At 50.2% G+C, this 21,512-nt stretch overlaps 1 protein-coding gene, 1 long non-coding RNA gene and 1 other non-coding gene across 3 annotated transcripts; 2 read left to right on the forward strand and 1 right to left on the reverse strand.

The window, feature by feature from the left end:
• Positions 1–1,176: 1,176 nt before the first annotated feature.
• Positions 1,177–17,855, reverse strand: sphk1 (sphingosine kinase 1). Its single transcript, XM_088600084.1, has 5 exons — positions 16,191–17,855; positions 7,574–7,723; positions 3,944–4,038; positions 3,501–3,616; positions 1,177–2,871 (listed from the first exon to the last, which is right to left on the reverse strand). Exons 1-5 carry the CDS (start codon positions 16,624–16,626, stop codon positions 2,055–2,057), a joined length of 1,614 nt encoding a protein of 537 aa, XP_088456210.1. The 5' UTR covers positions 16,627–17,855; the 3' UTR covers positions 1,177–2,054.
• Positions 17,856–18,930: 1,075 nt separating this feature from the next.
• LOC148652862 (uncharacterized) lies at positions 18,931–21,361 on the forward strand. Its single transcript, XR_015925457.1, has 5 exons — positions 18,931–19,086; positions 19,614–19,699; positions 20,038–20,095; positions 20,428–20,487; positions 21,228–21,361. It is a non-coding gene; the product is annotated as an uncharacterized LOC148652862 (long non-coding RNA).
• On the forward strand, positions 20,273–20,346 carry LOC148652863 (small nucleolar RNA SNORD49). The gene has a single exon (XR_015925506.1). It is a non-coding gene; the product is annotated as a small nucleolar RNA SNORD49 (small nucleolar RNA).
• Positions 21,362–21,512: the final 151 nt, after the last annotated feature.

Consider the following 21,512-nt stretch of genomic DNA (forward strand, 5'->3'; position numbering starts at 1 on the left):
AGGGTGGCACTGGCTCCCACCCCCCACTACGGGCAGCAAGACCACTGAGCTGGACCGGGAGGTCAGAGGACTTGTAACAACCCTTCTCTTCCACCCTCCTTCAAGTACGATTAGTAAGGGGGGGGGAGAGGTATTTAAAAGTACAAAGCTTTTGCCATCATTGCAAAGCTGATGGCAGATCTTTCATACAGATAAGGCCTAGTTCATATTAAAATCTGAAAGTGTTAAATGAAGTGCAAATTATAAAATGAAGTTGTGGAGAGAGAGGGATTAAAAATAATGGCTTTTTTTCCCTCACGTATGGGTTTGTTAAAATCATTTACTAAACAGATTGTGGGAGGCTGCTTTGGTGCAGATTTTTTTTATATATAGATTTGTTTTCAAAAGAGATCTTTTTTTGTTCTGATTCCCGTAAGTACCTCTGTTGATACCTGAACACATCTGATTTTCACCTGTACCTTAACGCGCACAGTTAAATTTGCATATTGATTGATTTTTGCATAGTCAGAACTCCTACCGGGGGGCCTGCTTCCAGCACATCTCACTGCAGCTGTGAACACAACACTGCCATCGTGTACAAGCCCAGCATTGCAGTCTCCTCCCTGTCTCGGTAAGCCAGCACTGACTGAACAAAGCAGCCTCCTGTGGGGAACAGAATAAACCTACACCATCCTTCATACGCTCCTGCCCCAAAGCTGTTGTTAAGACAGCTGTCGCATTCAGAAAGACTATAAGTAGGAAATACTTCCTGGAACGAGACTATTTTTACAGAAGGGAGTTTACCCACAGCATAGCGGTGCTACACAGTACAAAATTCCTCATCGCTGTGTCAAGATAAATTTAGCCATTCTCTGTTTTTTTTTTTTGTTTAGAAGCAGATTAACTCTCTTCTGTCTGTACAGTTCTCCATTCTACATGCAGACTCAGCCATGTGGTGTCAGGGGCTGTTCAGTATGGTAAAACCCAGTAGTTTCCCCATTCACAGCAGCAGCAAAGGATTGCAGCAATTGCTCTACTCATAGGAAAGGCAAACAGTGCAATAAAATAGACCAAGTGTCTCATGCAGCATTTTGCTAATCAATAACCCAGAGCCACAGCTCCATGCTCAATTGACCATGCTGTGCATTGCCACTCATGATCCTTAATTATTATTCAATTATTAAGTCTTTTTTTAAAAAAAGAAAAGCTTCAGTTAAGGACACATAAGGTATTAATGGCTCAGAAATCTGAGTACTGGAGAGCTGTGGTGTACCTGTCCACAGCTGAACTGCATGGACATCCCTCCTAAATCCCCACCCTCCAGCGCTCAGGTGTTGGGAGAGGGACGGTTCGGGCGGTGATGGCCAGAACCCAGGCTGAGATTTAACCCTTTCAATGTAGTGCCAGCCTTTGCCAACTATTCAATACTTCATCTGCAATATTTTAACACGACCAGCCCTCAGTTTAACTGACGTCTCGGGCTCTCCTATCCTGAAAAATCAGCCATGTACCATTTATAATGGGGTTAAAAAAAAACACCAAAAGTGCTAGATGTAAAGAGAATGAGGATGTCACTTCTAGTTTCTAAGCACTGGTGACGAAGTTGCTCTTTTTTTTTTTTTAAATGTCACGTCAGAACGCAAGACCTCTGTCCTCATCCTACAGCTGCTTAGAGAGAGAAGACCATGAAATCTAGATCTCAGCAAGACAGCTGAAAAATGATCTGCTTTAGGTAACGTTCTTCAGTGACACTTCACAGCGAAGAGCTTTTCCTGTCACCCTGAAGACTTCACGTTGCAGGCTGAAGAAACTGAGTGACCGTCTGAGCATTTACAGGGCGCGATCTGATAGAGCAGGAAGAAGGACGCTCAGATTCTCACCAGGTCCCAGTGATACATCGCCCACGATTCTCATACAGTCACAGAGCCCCCTACTCTAGTGAAGGGATTATTGTCTGTGGAGGATTCTGTCTGAAAAGGGTCAGAAGGATCACAGGTCCAGGGGTCAGCACGTGGGTTCTCCCGCCCCAGCTGTAGTACAACGAAGCAGAGGCAGCAGGAGCCCGGCGCCGGCCGTCAGCCCGTGACGAGCCGGCCCAGCCCACTGTGAACCTGGACCTGGACGGGCCCGTACTCCACCGCCTCGCCGTCCACCGTGATCATGCCCTTGGGGCTGAGGGGCTCCAGCCTGAAGGCCCGCGCGCGGACGTGCACCAGCTGGGGGCAGCCGGCGGCCAGGTGCGCGCCCCTCTCCATGGCCAGGAAGAGCCGCAGCAGGGCGGCCCGGGACACGCCGGCCCGCACGTAGAAGAGGTGGAGCAGCCCGTCGGCAGGCGCGGCGGCCGGCGCCGCGAGCAGGTCCTCCGCCAGGTGGGACTGGTACATGGCCAGCAGCAGCACGAAGTCCTCCTCCGGCACCGCCGTCCAGCAGCCGGGCACGGGCTGGGCCAGCGGCACCAGGAGGGGGTCCGGCGGGCCGGGGGCGGCCCGAGGGGGGCCCTGGCCGCTCCTCGCCTGGGTGGCGTTGTTGGAGCTGCAGGAGTTGTAGAGGGGGAGGGCCGCGGGCGGGTCCGCGGGGCGGCGGGAGGAGCCGGGCGGCGGCGGCGGCGGCGGGGAGCCCGCGGCGGGGAGGTAGGCAAGCCTGCCGCGGTACGTCCGCAGGGAGGCCAGGCGCACCAGCGTGCCCAGGGTGAAGCGCGCCGCGCCCACGCGCCGGTACTTCTCGCTCTCGATGTCCACGTCGGCCACGAAGCCCCAGGCCAGGGACAGGAAGGAGAAGAGCCGCTGGCCGGAGCCCAGGTGCACCGACGCCAGGTCCAGCCGGGACACCCGCCCCCGGCACAGCTGGAACCCGCAGCTCACCAGCAGCTCCTCGCCCATCGCCGGCGGGAACCTGCCGAGCACAGCGCCAGCCCGCGGGCCGGGGGCGGGTCAGAACAAGGCAGCTCCCCGGCTCGGCCTCTTGCGAACCGAACATCCACGGCTCAATGCTCATATCGGCTATATCGGACGAGTAACTTGCCAGGAGGAAGATGACGATTTATAAGAAATCCATCATTTCCACAAGCTGTTACTCAGCACCTCAAGCTGCATTCTTCATGCGTCCGGAACCCGAAATCGGCACCTTGGCATTTCCCATGCGCTTCTTTCTAAAAGTGCACTTCGCCCAGGTGCCCAGCAGAGGGCGCCCGTGTCTGTAATGACGGGGGTCTGACGACCGCAGAGATGCCCTTGAAAGCAAACGGCCCAGCATGATGCGAGGACTGACCTTCACTTTCTCACACTGCACCCCCCCCAGTTATTAATGTCATCTCCAACAAACACGGAGGCTTTTCTCTTTTTCTCCTGGAGGCTGGGCCTGACTTGTCGCTTCTTCATGGAAAGGGCTTTTCTCTAAGGGAAGCGTGCCTAAATGAAAATACAAGCGTGCATGCTTTCTTCACGCATCGTCCCCCTGGGCAAGGACACCTGGTTCAGAGCTGCAGGCGGCGCCCCCTGTGCCCCCCGGGAGGCAGCACTTACCCGCAGTAGTGATTGATGGAGGCGGCCAGCGCGTTCCCAGAGCCCCCCGGCAGGATCCCCAGGGGTGTCCGGATAGCGGCCTCCCAGTCCCCCCGCTCCATCAGCCCGTTCACCACCTGGGGGTCACAGGAGCACCACAGCGTCACGGCGCCAGTCTGGCTCCTCGAGAGGCGTGTGGAGGACGGGCGCTTTCTCCTGCTGCTCTCAAGACGCCTCCAGAGAACAGTCCTCACACCCCGAGTCTCAAATGAGCTCATTCCCCAGGTGTTCTGCTCTCAGAAATGAGTGCACAGTGGGGTGTGACACGGGACGCCTGATGTTTTCTGAAATGCCGGCGCTGGAGAGGGTGTAGGCCATGGCGCTGTTGCACCCGCGAGGCAGGTCTAGTTCAAGCCAGAGGAGGACGTCTCCGTGGGGCGCGGCTCGTTCGGCTCGTGTCTCACCTCGAACAGGAGCCCGTCTCCAGACATGATGACCAGAGCGTCCCACTGTGACAGATCCGCCTCCCTCACCAGCTCCCTGGCGTGGTTCTGCCGCTCTGTGAAAACACCGGGACGCCTGTGACCCAGGGCACGAGCCGGACGCGTCGGGGACCAGCTGGACAAGGCCCAGATGCCCGTCCCAACCTGCCTGCACACTCTCCTCTGCTCAGCCCTGCGGAGCCTGGACCAGCCCCTCTGCCTCTGCACGGGGACGGGCTCACACAGGTCAGCGCCACAGGAGAGGCACGGGGCTCGACGCAAACCCAGGGAGTCGCACTCCACCACTTAACTGGATTTCTTTATTCCTTTTCAAGGTAATGCAGGACACTCGGCTAGGTCAGCATTTCAGCGTGGTCTGAAAATTAAGAGGCCCTTCTACTCCGCTGATAAAGAGGAAAGAGTTTGACACTTTCGATTCTATTCAAAGATACTAAAATACTTGCTTCAAGGAATTTCTGATTGTGAATTAAAGTCTCTGTCATACCCTGCAAGTTTGTCTGCTGACGTTAAAAATAATGTGACTACTGCCAGATTCGCAAACATGAGAATGTCCCCTGACCACTCTGACCACATGGAACTTCAGTTTGCAAGTTTTACTCTCTGTAGCAACAGTGAAGAACAACACAACACAGGGTTTTCCCTGCTAAAACCCTGTCCGGAGGACGCAGGCAGGATCTCCAGGGACAGACCTTGCATTCTCCATGCCGACAGGAGAGACAGGAATCAATGTCCAGCTATCGCCCCAGTCACATCCACACCGTACACACGGCAACGTGCCAACAGTCATCCCTGAAGCTGAAAGCAGACAGACTGTCCGCTGTGTTAATTAACAGGGCAGCCGCCTCCTCTTCCCTCTTCCCAGCCGGACCTCCAGCAGGGAGACTCCCGAGAAATGGAAGGTGATGTCTGTTGCGGATGGGAGACGAGGGAAACCAGTGGTAGAGCCGGAAGTTCTCCTGGCCGTCCCAGGGTGACATTCTAACCCCCCTGAGGAGTGATCACACCCAAGCTTGCCTGGACACTGAACTCAGATCTTCACGTGAGCTCCTCTGTTCTCCTGGACCTAGTCCTGCCTTTAAGAGCATGTTAGCTCAGGTCTAACATCATGCAACAATACGAGTCCAATCCCAGCAGAACTGGTCGCTCCTGGTACTCAGTCAAGTTCTTCTCAGAGACTAATCGTGAGAATTTCTAGGGGTGCGCGAATTCCTCCCCCGTCATTTCACCTCTGTGGGTTTTTACCCTGAAAAAAGTACAAAACGCTTCACCTCCTTCTGCACCTGTAGCCCCTCTATCCCCTCACTGGACATGACTTCAGCAAAGCAGGCCTCAGTTCCACACACACAGCCCCCCTCTGCCACAGGCAAAACAACTGCCGTTTATCGATTTACACCGACCCATACACAGGGCCACCCCAACGGCATCTTTTGCAAACTAGGGGAAATCGGGGTTTATTTAATCGGGGTAAAGTACAGTCACCGTGAAGGACAAGCCTGGCCCTGGCGTGCAGATTACCCAGCAGGCCTCAGTGCAGCCTGATGTGTTGCTGTGTGGCAGAGATCAACGCCTGCTCTTCACAAACCAAGACCAGACTCAGGCAGAGGGCTGGGGGGCTCAAGCAGATCTCTAAAACAACACCCACACCTGCAAATACCTTAACCTACTCCACTTCCTCAAACTGGATTCATTTCCACACAATAACATCCTAAATGTATTACCTCTTCGACTGCGGTCCACATGCAAATCTCCACAGCTCACACCATCAACCTCCAGACAATACCACTGGTAGAAAGCACCCATCCATTTTCTGATTGTGAAAGGCAAGCAACAGGCACAAGACAGGGGACACCAGTCCATTTCAGGGCACATACAGATACAGACACACACACTCATACCAGAGCCAAATCTCCCAGGAGCCAATTAACCTACCAGCACGTCCTGGGACTGTGAGAGAAAACCCACTCGAACACAGGACACAGCACCCCAGGCCTGGAATCGAACTGCAGTTCGAACTGTAGTTCGAACAGCAGTGCTCACCACTGCGCCACAGTGCCACCAGTCTAGGTTGGTCAATCTAGGTTGTGTTAATCATGCCTTTCGGCGTGGCTGAGACCGCAGCAAAAATGTTGGGCGTGATTAGAAAGTACTTCTTCGCAAATACATCACATTTTACAATTCTTCTCTGTTGGGTGGCCTGTACTTATATGCTTCTAGCCAGGCCATTAGTTTAATGAAACGCGTGATTAGGGCAGGATCGTGAGGCGCCATGCTTTAATCCATGTGGGCAGCCTGCTGGATGGACTCGAGTGTGAACGATCTAATTCCCCTGACCCCACACTTCCTCACTGCTGGGCTAGTCTTTGCCTCGGGAGGACAGCAGCACACAGTGATGCATCAACAATTAGACTGTCTTTTTCATTAGAATCCAGCTGCTGGATAGGAAGGGAAAAAAACTCTATGCCCTGGCTGGGGCCTTGCACTTCTGCTCAAAGCTAGCAAGGCTCCAGCTTTCTAACAGTGCCTGGAAGAGATTTAATGTTAGCAAGCTTTAAAAATAAGACTTTTAGTTTAGGCTATGAAAGGTTTAGAATGTTAGTTCCAACTGTGTAATTTTAAACAATTTTAAACCGAATAAACATAAGAACACAAGAAAGGTTACAAACAAGAAACAAGAGGGGTCAACCAGTCCTTCCAGCCTGTTTAGTAGTGCTTAATTGATCCAGGAATTTCATCCATCCGTTTCTTGGCAGAAGCTAGAGTATCGACTTCAAGAACATGGCTGGGTAGCTTGTTCCATACTTCTATTTGCCTTTTTAATTGCTTCTCCACATCATTTTAGAAGATGTAGATGACGCGTCAACATAAACACCTAAATCTTATTCATGAGCAGCCTCTTCTTTCTGACTGTTTCCCGTTTCTTATTTATAATTTATGTTTGTACTTCTTGAAAGGAAAACCTTGTGCATTGTTTAATGTCTGCATTAAACATCTGCCAGGTGTTTGGCCAATCTTGAATTTTATCTAAATCTCATTTGCTGCTTCTGTAGTTGGTTCATTCTCACAATTTGTTATCACCTGCTTACAATACCAAAGGTCCTAGTTCAGATCCCTGTGGTACTCCAAGAATTATATCACCCCAATCATAGTACTCACCTGCTAGTTGTACTCTCCGTTTTCTATTTATTAAACGATTCTCAATCCAAACACTCACATTATCCTGAATGCCTACAACATGCAACTTGATAATTAATCAAAACAGTTTCTGAAAATCTAAATACACCACATATCATATGGTCTGTGAGTATCCATTCAGATTCAAAAGTCCTACCTTTTCTATTATTAAATATGCTGTTTCCTGGTATCCAAGTTCCTTCCAGCTAAGCCTCTAGTTGCCAAGATTGGTTCCTGACCTTACATGCAGCACAAGTCAGACTTATTGGTCTGTAATGACTTAGTCCAATTTTCTCAATCAAATGGATGCTAAGAATATAAAAATAAAAATAAAGAATATAACTTTTTTTATAAGAATATAAAACTAGGAGACGTCAGCGTCCTGCAGTCTGTGTCCCTTGCTCCGGCGGCGAGACTGACCTGTGATGACCAGCTGGTGTGCGATGCCGGCCTCAGTGAGCATGCCCTGGATGTGGCTGGTGAAGAGGGACAGTCCCTGCCCCTTCCCACTGTGAGGGTTCAGCAGCACCAGGATCCTGCTGGGTCGCGGCACTGAGAACCCCAGCACCCCTGGAGAGGAGACAGGGGGACACGGGGGGACAGGGAATTGAGCGTCAGGGAACATGCTCCTCTCTTTCTCTTCCTGTGCTTTTTGCCCTCACATCCGAAATCCACTCCCAAACATCCGAGATATTTTAAATACAAGCTGATGGAAAATTAAATCGAGACTCCACCCACTTTTCAGGCAGTGATTCTTTAGTCTGGCTGTTTGTTCTTCGGCTTTCGGATATCAGGAGACCGATAGGGCACCAGAGATACAGTAATGAAAAGGAAATGCTTTCGTCCCGAACCCTAAGAGTGAGAAGGCAATGGGGCTGGAAAGTGAGGGACAGAATGGCAAACGTGCTACAGACAAGGAAATATGCACTGGTAGTTGACAGTGACGAAAAAAAAAAGTTCAGAATAATGTTAGAACAAAAAACATGCACCCTCTACCTTTGTGGCATTTCTACTGTATAAAAAAAAATGTAAAAGAAAAATTGAGAAACAGAGTAAACCCCCAAGTGCAAAGGGAGCAGTCTCGTGGTGCATCTGCTGTGACTCCAGTGAGCGGTTCGACACGGTGAGCCTGACGGAGCCCGTGATGTAGGTAAGCTCCTGATGTGTACCCAGCGCCTTGCAGAGTGACCCCGGAGATGTATCATCAGCTCCGCTCCTTATTTCGCCAAAGATGAGAGCTGTGCAGGTCTGAAAATACACTACATAGCGACAAAAGTGCAGGGGACAACTATAGGCGTATTCAGCTGCCCGCGTAATGACAAACCACAGTTAAAGGCCTCAGGGTCCCGAGAGGTGCATTTATGTGTGTGTAGTACATGCAAACTTAGCTCCTTTAACTACCGGCTGCTGTAGATCCAGAGCTCACACGCTTACACCGAGCCAGAGCCAGGTGGAGCCGAGGAGTCCTCACCGCCTGTCGGATGGGAGTGCCCGTGAAAGGGCACTAAAAATGAGCTGCAGAGGTAAGACTGCAGGGTGGGTGGCAGTGTGGCGTTTGGCAGAGCACGCAAAAGGAATGCAGCTGCCATCGGTGTACCAGCTTTGTGGGCGCATAAAGGGCTTCCGTGCCCAGCGCCATCGAGCCAGAATTTCTTTGAGCTGCGAACTTGTTCGGCGGGAACGATGGGACCCCTCGGAGGGCTTGCACGCCAGCGCACTGCCGTCTGAACAGAGCAGCGCCGTGCAATGCCAAGGACTCTGGCACCAGACCTGACCCTGCTGAGCTTCTGCCCCGCACACAAGAACCCTCTGTCTGGTCTTTTAAGACAGCAACCCCCCTCCCCTCCACCCATCCGGTTTTCCAGAGTGGGATCCGTCATACCAAGCAGTAATCCTGGAAGGAAAAAAACAACAAAATCTCGCCTCATTTGCTTCTTTTGAATTGTCAGCAGAAATCAGAGCACGATGTGAGATTATGGCAAACGAAACAGGGCAGCAACAAAAAAGAAATATCTACCAATAATGTGGGAATGGCTTCCAGCACAACACACACCACACTTTGTTTCCTGCACAATGGGGGCTTTTGTACACTACACACACTGAACGCGTTTCCAGAATATTGTAACTAATGATACTGGACAATGCACTTTTGGACTTTGGCAAAAAATAATACTTCAGAGACTGATCGATCTTCCTCATTCATTTCTATTTGAGCTGGCTGTATTGTACATCGTGCTGTTGCCATGCCCTCTGCGACTCTGCAACAGATTCGTTTAGCTCACGCTGTGTCTTATTCATTTTGGCAGCCTCCTCCAATAACATATCTGCGTTTCCCCTGCTCTGCTCTTAGCTAAGAGATATGCAGGAATGCTTGCTGGGTCACACAACACTGCACTCTGTATTTGCATATAAAGAACCCTTTTACTGTAGTTTGGTATTCTGCTGGTTCGTTTTTTTAATGCCCACCAAAGCATTCAAAGCTGAAATCCTTTCTTTTTTTATTACCCCACCTGAAAGCTGCTTTTCCCCACTGCTGTACACGCGCGACGAAGCTTCTTTGCAAAGCTGAGCCTTCGAAGTCTGGAAATTGAGATGAAGGAAACTTGAGCCAACCTATTTAAGGTGTCTCCAGGGAGATGCACGTAGCGTGGCCTGGTTTAAATCACGTGAGGTATTGTCCTGCTTTCATTAAATGGTAGACACTTTAGCGTAATTACGTATTAACTCAGTCCCTTTGAATAAGAAAATCACAGTCAAAAAACAGGTTTTACGGCTACACTAATCCTTCAGTATTATCCTTTGGTCATTTAAAAAATACGTAGCCCCCCTAGTGCGCTAACGGAAACACATTAGCAAGGATAACCTGCCTCTCACAGAAGTGCTGAGAGAAACTGAACCAAAGGTTTCAGGGACAGCCGGTGGAGGGACTTTAAAAATTGGTTTTAAAGAAGCTGGAGGAAAATCCTTCAGTGACTGAGCTTGTAGAGCTAGAATTGGTATTGGTGGACCAGCAGTTGGCACTCTTGCCCCTGAATTTTCCAAACCAACGCCCCGATGTGGTGACAAGGAACACTGCGCTGTAGGAGGCGCTGTCCTTTGGGTGAGATCACCCTCAGTGATTAATTATGCATCACACTTCAAACATCACCCACGCGACACTGTCATCCTGCTGCCCGGCAATGTGCTGCTCAGAACCGACTGCGCCACTGGGCGAATATGCGGACTGGTCCTTTCCAGGCCTCTGGATGGCAGGGACAATGGCCCTACTGGGCAGCCTGCCAGCGTGCGCTGTGCTGCAGGGCAGTCTGGGTGCCAAGCAGCGTCTCTCCAGGGGATTCTGTGAGGCTAGCCCTGTCCAAGCAGCGTCTCTCCAGGGGATTCTGCGAGGCTAGCCCTGTCCAAGCAGCGTCTCTCCAGGGGATTCTGCGAGGCTAGCCCTGTCCAAGCAGCGTCTCTCCAGGGGATTCTGCGAGGCTAGCCCTGTCCAAGCAGCGTCTCTCCAGGGGATTCTGCGAGGCTAGCCCTGTCCAAGCAGCGCCTAGTCACCTGTGAGACTGGTGCGTTACTCCTGATCGGAAAAGAGCCCTTCCACTGCAGGTGACCTTCCTGTGCGCATGGGCACCAGGGATAATGGAAAACTCCAAGACTAAGAAAAAACAAGGCAAGGAGGAAGGAGAAGAAGACAGAAAACAGAGAGACCCTTAAAAAGAGAAGCAAAACCTTATCTCGAAAGCCACATCCGCGGGTCGATTCGCGCAAAGGCGAGAGAGTCATTGCCGAACAGCAGTGACTCAGACACAGCTGGCACGCACCACGTCTACCGAGATCGGGGCCAAAGGCACAACGCAGCGCAAGGTCAAGCCCGGGGCCTGCCAGCATGTCGGGATCCGTTTCAGAAGACGGCAGACAAGCGCTGGGGGCGAGCCTGGACCCAGGAGCCGCTGCACGCCCACTGCTCTGCTCTACTGTGCTACCGCAAAGCAGCTGAAGAGCCTCCGCATGCTGTGGGGAAGACTCACCGTTTCAGCACCCAGCACAGAAAACCCTCAGCAGAGAAAAACGCCTCCCACTGGCTCCAGCGCACACGTGCAGACCCACTATCGCCCCAGCTCTGAGGGGCAAAGGCACATTTCTTGTTTTGTTTTATTCTCAAGCATTAGCATTTGTTTGGGATGACAAAGCTGAATGACATTAATTAATAGGCTGAGCGATTAGACTGCAAGAGCGCTCTAATTCTGCTGCCTGGTCATTGACTGGGATTAATAGGTGTTACTACCTTCAGATCCAAAAACACACAGCTCTCCTGAATGCTTTCAAATCCAGACTCAAAACCTTCTTATTTAGAAAGGCCTTTATTTGATTAGTGTCTGTGCCTGCGTCTTGCATCCTCTACTGCATTGTAAACCCTTACTTTAAATTATGCTAATTTTGTTATCTCCTTTTCTTAACTCTTTTCTTATTGTTCTTACTGTTCTATGCATTGAGAAGCTACATATAAAATCAAGTTTATTATTATTATTATTGTTGCTGTTGTATGGCAAAAGGACAAGAGGTGAAAACAGTGATATCTGCAAATATTAACTTAAGATTAATCAGAAAAACATGGGAGCATCTTTAAATAGAACCGATCTTTCTAAGGTGGCAGAATGATTGATTCAGTTCATGACTTGCTTGCTTGAACAGAAACTACTCTTCACCTTTCTGGTCACAAGCTGGGTGCTGTCATAACGGTGAAATGGCTGCTGTCTCCACCTTCCTCCGAGTGAACCGGGTAACACAGGAAATTAGTTTGCATAGTTTAGACTATTTTATTGTGTGACAGAGCCCTACAGCCCTGGAGCTGGAGCTGTTGTTTCAGACACAAAACTTGTAACGAAACATAAGAAAATAATTTTTATATGATGTTCAGATCATTATTCAAACAGTCTTACACAACAAACAAAGAGGCCTGTTCCTTACAGACTTTACACTGGCCCTAATGAACTCCAATTTGATTGATTCTTAGACTATTCTGGAACCTAGTGTGAGGAAAAACTTAAACCACTCAAAATAACAAGACAATGACATAACAAAAATGATCTGGCTTTTTTATCAGTGGGATAAGTTGAAACGAAAAAAAAGCATTTATAGACATTGCACTGAATTCTGTTTTTCTTTTTAATCAGCTGTGATTACAGTTGATAACCACACCCTTCCCAATGAACTGGAGCTGAAACCAACACAGACCTTGACTTGGTCAAATTGTCACTGTAATTGAGCACAATTATCAATCCCAGAGAAAGGCAGGGGTCTCTAAGGATGACAAGCAATATCTTGATCTTCTTTCACACAGAACAAGACCTTAAATAGGAAAGAATGTAGCCCGATTATCATCTACAGTGACGTTTACTATATTATTCTGCAGTGCTAGTGGACTGCTTTACAGCACTGTACACTGTTGGCTATTCATTACAGACACTTATTACACAAAGGCTTCCTGTAGGTGAAAGCATATTCAATTGTCGCCCTTTCAATTCCTTTAACCTCACATTACTCATTTAATATTGATATATTCTGTTAAATACTGTTCTATCAGCTGCATTGCAACTTGCATGCTGAAACAATCTAATAAATTAATTATGTCTCTGCATTATTGCTATCTGTGAGCTTTGCTTACAAAGATGAAAATGGACTCATGTCCTCTCCCCAGGAAGAAAAAACCCTTTAGACAATAACATTAGACAAAGGTTTTTAATATCAAGTTGCATTGTGGAATTGAGTTCAATAAGAAATATTGTTCCTGACTGCAATCAGACACAAGCCAGAGTAATCTGTCTGGCAGCTGAGTCCCTACACCTGCTTTTATTCTTTGTATTCTGCCAATTCAAACTCTGCAAGTGAAGGAAAATATGTCCTTTATTCTTTGCATATAAATCACAGTACTGCAGAAAACGCTTAGTATTGAAAGCGATATTTCACTTCTGTAATGATTGTTTTCTGGCCTGTAAGCCTCCTTTTTAATACATCAAGTCCAAGTGGCTTTTGGCAATATATCCAGACTGTCTACAAGAACTGCAGGCAGTCACTAGGAAACTGAAGGGATGCATGAATGGATTAAAGATGCAATAAAAAAAGATGGAAAAAATCCTTTCTTGTTTACTTCTCAGCTGCACCACACCTTGGATGCGCACATGCAGGGGACACCAGGCTTCCCAATCAATGCTCAGGCTGGGTGTCTCCTGGCAGGTATGAGCTATAAAAGGACTCCACCTGGCTCAGTGCACTGGAGGCTACATCCTCGAGGACCAATCACGGGCTTGCACTGGTTGCCATGGACACCTAGAGGAAGTGAGAACGTGGCACCTGGCCTGCTCTTTCCTCTTACCTGCCTCCCCAGCAAGAGCCTATTCTACCTCTGAAACGGGTTAAGCCAGGTTTCGTATCCGCAACAGACATTGGCCAGCATTGGTGTTTCTGGTACAAATACGCCGACAACTATTAACTATCTACTTAAATGTACAAGAGTGCTGTGTGTCCATAAAAGATTTCCCTCAGGGGACAATAAAAATCTTATCTTAACAACTAAGACAGCTATGGAATCCCCCGGCCCTGTATGATCCAGCCTGCAGTTAAACAAATGCAGCCACAGCCTCTTGTTGACATCCCCAGCTGTTCCAGCCTCCTCCTCAGCCTCCAGCTCCCACAGACAGTGAGCTCAGCGGTATCACGCCCATCCTTTCCACAGCCAAACCAGCTCAGCGTCACACTACCCGTATGGTCTGCGTTTCCAAGTTACCCAAGAGCGTCTGCACCCACCGTGGTGACCACACAGCCCGCGGCGAGGCGCACTCTGCTGGGGCGGAAGTGACTAAGGCTCACTTGTTGTTTCTTTGACGTGTGCTTAAAACTGGTGACTGGGCCCGGCGCAGAACGTGTGACCTTCGTGTCAACTGATGCCCTCTTTCTAGTGGGGCTTAGTAGTTCAGGGGGGGAGCTGCGTCAGCATGCGCAGGCTGCAAAGGAACAAGTACAGGTTTATTCCAGCTGGGAAGAGAAGAGAGAAAGCACAACGTTTCGGCCGTGGAGCCTTCTCACATCCGGCTGAAACGTTGTGTTTTCTCTCTTCTCTTCTCAGCAGGGAACAAGCCTATTACTTGTTCCTGCTGACTTGACAAGCTGCCGAAACTCGTCCTACAGCCTCAGCATATTCCAGCGGGCCGGAGGAGACACAGCCTGCGGCTCCTGCCCAAGGCCGCCTGGTCTTCGATGCCCTCGGGCGGGAACCGGCTTCCCAAAATAAGGAGCTGGTTCTCTGATTTCCGTGACGGCCCCCCCCCCCCAGAGTGAAACGGTTCTTCGCCGGCTTCGAGAGGCAAGGGGTGGGAAAAGGCCTAACTGATCAACTGCACCGCTCGGGATATTTAATCGCGATGTTTTTAACTGACTCATTACAGGGATCTGCCTTTATGCCTTCAAACAACGAGCGTCAGAACCGACAGCCAGGGCAGAGGGCAGGACCGGCCCAGGACCGGCCCAGGACCGGCCCAGGTGTCTCTCCCCGTCTGTTCGGCTGTGTGTGGGTGTGCGAAAAGACAAATTCCTAATGAAAGACATGGTACAGGGCCAATACAGTGAGCTTCTCTCTCTCTCATCGGATGGCTGCCCGCTGCAGGAAGGACTGAGGTGCACGCAGGCCGTCGCCACGCCGACGCAGGCGTCGCAGCCGAGTGGAAGAGCAGGTACAGCCGGTCTGTGTTTGGGGACGGCCAGCAACCCGGCAAGCACAGCCCCAACAGGACGCTTCGCTCGCACTGAGACAATTCATTTCTCCCACGGGGAGGGGGGAGGGCGGGGTGTGATTCTTACAACAGGGGAGAAGGGGCCCCCCAGGACAGAAGAGATTAGGAAGGATGCCATTAGGCTCGTTAAACTCACTTTGGCTGATGAGCAGCTTAATTAACCCCAAGATCTCGGCCACCTAGAAGCCAGGGTGTCAGCTGGGTAGCTTGTCTCCAGACCCCCCTGGAGCTGACTGCAAATCAGGCCATGAAAAAGACAAGGAGCAGCAAAACCTGGGACTCAGACTACCAGAATTCGAAGCCTGTTGAGCCTCTCTGGACTGCTCTAAAGTGCTTAGTTTGTTTAATTACCCCCCGGAAGTAAAATGCAAACTCGTAAACTCGTTTGTGGGGCGGGGGTAGAGAGAGAGAGAGAAAAATTATTTTATTTTACTTTTATTTTTTGTTTTGTTTCACGTGAGTTTCATTATTTTTTTTTTTATTTGCTTTGGCAACACGGTTTGTACCCATCGGTCATGCTAATCAAGCACCTTGAATTGAATTGAACTCCAGCCAAGTCAAGACGTTAGAAAAACCAGAGGTCAGGGAGGGTATTAGAGCAGCGGGTTTTGCATGTCATCCTTCCACCGCGCTCGTCTCTGGCCGAGCTTCACGTACGGGAACGGGAAGAGCTGCACAGCTGCACAGAAAATGCTGCAGCCGCTAGAAACCGGCGTGTGTCGCGGCAGGTCAGCGGCACGTGAGTGTCAGCCGGTCCCCCCAGGTGACACAACTCGGCTTCACAACTTCTGCTCCCGATTGCAACTCGGGCACTGGCACGATTTGCGAGTATTCCGTCACACAAGAGTTTCCCCTCTTACAAAATCTAACCACAACCAAAGGAACAAGGACTTGAATTTAGGATTAATATACATATATACATAATTACAATTGCGTGGCTCTATAATTAATTTACTTTAATATTAGTAGCAGGTGGATAGACAACAAGCGCACGTACCCCTGCTTTGAAGATAGAAAAAAAAAATACAAGTTATATTGTTTCAGCTAGACTTGTTTAAAAAGGTTCCCTGAAGACGCACGCGAAAGCTAAAAATCTTAAAAGAGTCATCTGCGACAAAAAACAACTACTAACAACGACTCGAGAAAGTTTGACGAGCCGGGTTACCGGCAGGTGAGGGCGTAGCGGCGGTGGTTGAGGAAGAAAAAAAAAAGAAAGAAATTTTCCACTTTTCAAGAAGCGAGACGCGACTTCAGCTCACCCTGTCCCTGCGGCCACAGGCGGACACAGCTCTCCCGTATGGCCGAAGCCCATCTCTCCGCTTCGTCCCGGTTCGTCCGGGCGTCCTGGGACAGCGCGACCTCAAAGCAGTACTCGACCCTGTGCCGGGCCAGCCCGGCACCCATCCATTTCTTCTTAAAGGGGTAGAAAACCACCGAAAGATAAGCCCCGGCCTCCGCGGAGTCTGCCCCTTTAAAAGCTCGGCATCCGATACAGTCCTTCAGATTGAGCAGCACCTTGTTCCGTCCTGCAGGTGCGGAGGTGATCTTCTGGACCGCCAGCTCCCGGTCCGTGAGGCTCACCGCGTACCTGACCTGCTTGCCGGCCGCCGCCGCCGCCGCGAATTCTCCGTGCAGCTGCGCCCGCGGCGAGCCGTTGCGCTGGGGGGGGTCCGGTTCGGTCTTGTCTGGGTCCATGCCGGTGGAGGAGGCGAGGGGGGGGACGAGGCTGGGACGCCGGTTGAGTTGAGCGGGGACGGCGCCCGGGGAAGAGGAGGTTTTCTGCTGCTGCTGCTGCTGCTCCGCGGACGGGGAGGTAGATGGTACAACACGCACTCGGGCAACGCAGACCCAGGCAGAGTGAGAGTGAGAGAGAGAGCGAGAGGCAGCCGGGGAGACTGCGTCTGCCTCCCTGACAGGTCCAGCCTGCTGTGGAAACGTCGAGTCCCGACCCCGCCGGAGTCTCCTACACCCTGGCGGTGCCTGCGAGTTGGAAAGGGCGAGCTGCGCCGCTCCCTAGTGACGGAAAGGAGAATCACACGCGCCTTGTTGACAAGCACAACTATCTGGAGACTTTTCGCCGAGTGTCAGAGCAACCGCAGACCCCCCCGGGACAACAGCTGAGACCTTTTGCGTGTTATGTGTTGTTTCGTTTCGTTTTATCCGTGATTTCACGCCGTATATTTACCCCCCCCCCCAGCAAATGGTACTGTCGTGTGAACCGAAGCGGGGACCCTGTCGAGGGGTGATGAGTAAAATCATTGCTTGTTCCGCTTACGGTGCCCTTTAACTCCTGAGTCCTCGGTAACCCGCTTGGATCCGCTGGTGACCCGGGGCCTAACCTCGCCAGCCTCGGCCGGACGCACCCTGGACGGGACGCCAGTCCGTCACGGCGCTCGGGCAATCCCTAGAGACGCCAAATAACCCGGGCGGGTACGTGTGTTTTGGCGATGGAAGAAAGGCGGGAGGTATCCCGCGAAAAAAGAAGAACACGCAAACTCCACACACAAGGATTCCGAGCAGGACTCCAACACAGGCGGCAGATCTACCCTCCGCGTCACCAAACCCATTCAATTTAGGGTTTTGTTTTGTTGTTGTTGTTGGATGCGTCTAACAGGACGCCGGGGCGCTAAAGTCACCTTTGGTGTGCTTGAAATGTCCTGTGCTTGTGGATTTCCGGGGATCGGGAAGAGGTGTGAGTTGGGGCGGGTGACGTCACCGGAGCCGAACACCGGGAGTGTTTTTCTGATTTTGATTTTGCGTTCTTTTTTTAATTCATAACTAAAGACCAATTGTTTAACAGCGAGCAAACGTATGCCTGGGGCAACGGATCCTGTTCTGTGACCACCCAGGTGCTCCTATGTCTCATGGTCCTATGGACCTCCTAGGAACGAAATAACAACTAGGGGCTGTTCTACACTCGAGCGTGAGTGTATTGCAATTCCTGGAAGCGACGCTGGACCAGTCGCTGCTGTTAATACTTATAACGATTGAGAAAATAAGAGGGTGACTTTCCTGTGAGCTGTACTCTTACAGTTTACAAGCGGTGACTGCTTGCTCCTCCGCTCCCCACCGTCTCCGCAGCGCCTCATGCTCAAAGAATGCACACTTCTGTGTTCTGAACCCGCCTGCGCGCAAAACCCCGTGCAGAGCCGACCGCCGGGGACGCGATCTGCTGGCTCCAACATGACTCACGTCTCTCGCAGAGGGCTAACATCAACACCGGGGGATACGATCGCTTTAAGATATCTTTACCAAATAAGGAACACGCCGCCCGGGACCGTTTTTCTCTTTTCGTTTGTGAAAACGTCAGTTATAATCTTGGTCAACATGCCTGAATCTCCTCGGAGCCCCGTTGTCAAATTCCTGAGTAGTGGTGTCACGCTGTACTATGTATCGCATCGAATTGAGTCGTTTTGAAAAATTACGTTTTTTAAAAAAACACGATGTTCATCCCAGAGACTGGTTTGGAAAGCACAACCCCTCTTCACTGTGAGATGAAGTTTCTTAAGCGTTTTACAGAAGGGAGGTTTTCTTGCGAGTATGAGTAATAGATTCGTACTAATGACGGACAGATTAGGTGATAATGAACAGGAGAAGGCAGAAATTAGTATACACTGGGGTGTCGTTGAGATGCAAAGAAAAAATCTAAATAATTTTCTAGCAAAAAGGTGAAATACGATATCGATTTTCTAAAATGAAAGGGGTGGTACAGTATTTTTGTTGTGGTAGTTCAGGTGGGTAGCTGGGTCAGTATGCGTAGGCTGCAAAGGAACAAGTAATAGGTTTATTCCCTGTTGAAAAGCCTGTCTTCACACCTGAAGAAGGCTCCACGGCCGAAACGTTGTGGTTTTTTCAGCATGGAATAAACCTATTACTTCTTCCTTTGCAGTATTTATGTTGTCCATCCCTGACGGCTTTAGAAGCCTTTCAGCGCCGCCATGTCAAAAACTCAGATTCCCAGAAGGCTTTGCACCACCAAGGCTCTGTACTATGAGGGCGAAGCGCAGGCAGAACTTCCTTTCTGAGGAGGACGGGGAAGAAAGCACACGTTTCCAGCGTGGTGTGAGACAATGTGGCCCTGTGAAATAGGCTGCAATCGCGGAGCTTGCATTTTAAAGCGGGTTCTTTTACCAGAAACTTGAATGTAGCGTGGACGTAAGTGCACGGAACTTTGTGTGTTACTATATTATTTAAACGTGCAACAAAAGCGTTGGAGTGTTTTGTTGCAGCAGGCGTATACACTGCAGTCTGTTGCTAAATGGAAATGCGTTTTAGAAGTTTGCCGTCTCGGTTTTGTCATCGCACTTTGTTTGGCAGCTCATAACCTGTATTAATTGTAAGAACAGTCTAAAGACCGAAGTACGCATTTCTTTCGTCTTAGAATTGTTTTTTTTTCCAATGAAGCTCTCTTCGAGGAAAGAGGTCCCTCGTTGCGTGCTGTATAATACCTCGAAAAGTCAAGCGTGAGTTCAGCGAAGCCGGTGATGAGCAGAGTTATCCCTGTCTGAGCACAGACTTGCGGACACGTGTTGGTATCTGAGGCTCTGAGCTCCACGCGTGGAGGGCCTCGGCGCCCGGGGTGGGGTGGGGGCAGACGGGATCCGTCCGCCAGGCGTGTCGGTGTCTGGACCAGGCATGTTGATTGATTATCTTCGATGTTTCTTGCCCTTTGATTCTCGCAGATCAGTGTGGGCTGTGCGTCTGTAAAATGGACGCGGAAGGAGACCGTTTCTAGACGCAGACGCGCACTGCACCCCTGTCCGTGGCGGTAAGTTCAGTTCGAAGACAAATAAATGCGGCTTAATCAATTAAAATGAGAGGGAGAGCCTGTGATGATTAAGTTATCCCTGTCTGAACCACTGTTCGTGTGGAACATAATGTCCTCTGAAGGCTCCGAAGCAGTAGTCACCGGGTTTTGGACTTGGCGTATTGGAAATACCCACGGCTGCAGAGAATCCTGTACTGGATCTCAGCCTCGGTACTCGTCTTAGTTGATTTTTTTTAAGTACGAAAGCTTAACTATGAATTGAGATGATTTTTTGGTTTTAGTTTTGATCAAGTCTTTGGTTAAAGGTCAGAACGCTAACGGCAACCATTGCTTTACAGTGATGCAGGGCCGAGGTGCAGAGACGGGGGAGAGAGAGAGAGAGCTCTGACCGGCAAGGTGAGTAAAGGCTGTTCTGTCTCAAGGCCGCACGCCGCAGACATCCTCTTTTAAGCCAGCACCGTCCTGCAGTTGCTACGACTACACGGGACCCTGGCGCAGGCCGGGCTTGCACTGGAGAAAAGGCTGGCGAATTGTCGCCGGGCTCCCCGATCGATCGCTCCAGTGGGCTGTACGTCCGGTGATGATACTGCCTGAATAGGAAGTGCCGTCTGATGCGATAACTGACGATTTCAGGAGCGGTTCTGAGGACGTTGGTGGCCCTGGGGGCGGATCGGGTGAGCTGCCAGGGTGGAAGAGGCAGCCCCTCACCTCTGTCCTTGTTCCCCCAGGGCAGCAGACGGAGAGTCCTGAGGTGGATGCAGTTTGCTCTGGATGTGGACGTGCAGGAGGTGTGTGCCTTCCAGTCATCACCAGTGTGTGTGTGGGGGGGGCAGGTTGTGCACAAACACATTTAAACACGAGTCATATGCCGAGTTAATCATGAGTGTTTCATTGCTGAGGCATCTATGGGGAAACGATAGCTATTACGATTTGATTGCTTTTTTTTGCCCAATCGTTGATTACAGCACCGTAAGCCTGTGATGACCGTTATCCCTGTCTGAACATAACTGTGGTGGATTCGTGATAGTCTGAGGCTTTATAATATCACCATTTACTTCACTGACATCGGATAAGGCAGGGGGGCCCAACCCTCGTCCCCAGGACTCAAAGACTTGATGGGTTTTTGTTTTAGCTGGGCTCTCTGTCACACAATCGATCTAATTAATTGAGCATTAGCTTGAATCTTTTTTTTGACGTTCCTAAACATGGAAATTGCTCTTCCCTGGTCTTTGTTTCATAAGTAAGATTGAGGAGAAGGAAAACTGCCACTGAAGCCCCTGGTTAGTTCAATTGGGGATTAAACAGCTGGAACATGAACTAGCAGGTGGGGGGGATCACAAGTGTTGGCGTTGGGAGCCCCTGGGGAGGGCAGTTTGGCAACCCGGGCCTGTTTATATAGGGCAAGTCTTCAGTGGCAGGCCGAACGTCTGATCTGGTGTCCTTGTATGTTTTGCACAGTATATAAACACCAGCTTTTGGGCTGCAGCAAACCTCTTATGCAGAAGAGTAACCTAATCTTAAATTTTAGGACCGCTGCTTGGACTGAAGATCGGCTCAGTCCCCGTGCTCCGGAGGAATTGCGTGTGTGAGTTCTGGAAGATGTGAAACTGGAGGTTTTGTACAGGGAATTGAATGTTAATAAAGATGTTTGTTGGAATAAAACGATTTGTACTTATTTCGACACTGAAAGTGTGTGAACCTGTCTTTTCCCCCAAAGTCATAGGTACACTGCTGGGTGAGCTACCGAAAATTTACTGATAAGAATCTCTCGCCGACCTGGTTTTGCTTATGTGAGTGTGTTTGGTAAATGTTT

This window comes from Lepisosteus platostomus, chromosome 11 (assembly GCF_059453375.1).
Source record: "Lepisosteus platostomus isolate fLepPlt1 chromosome 11, fLepPlt1.hap1, whole genome shotgun sequence".
Classification (NCBI taxonomy): domain Eukaryota; kingdom Metazoa; phylum Chordata; class Actinopteri; order Semionotiformes; family Lepisosteidae; genus Lepisosteus; species Lepisosteus platostomus.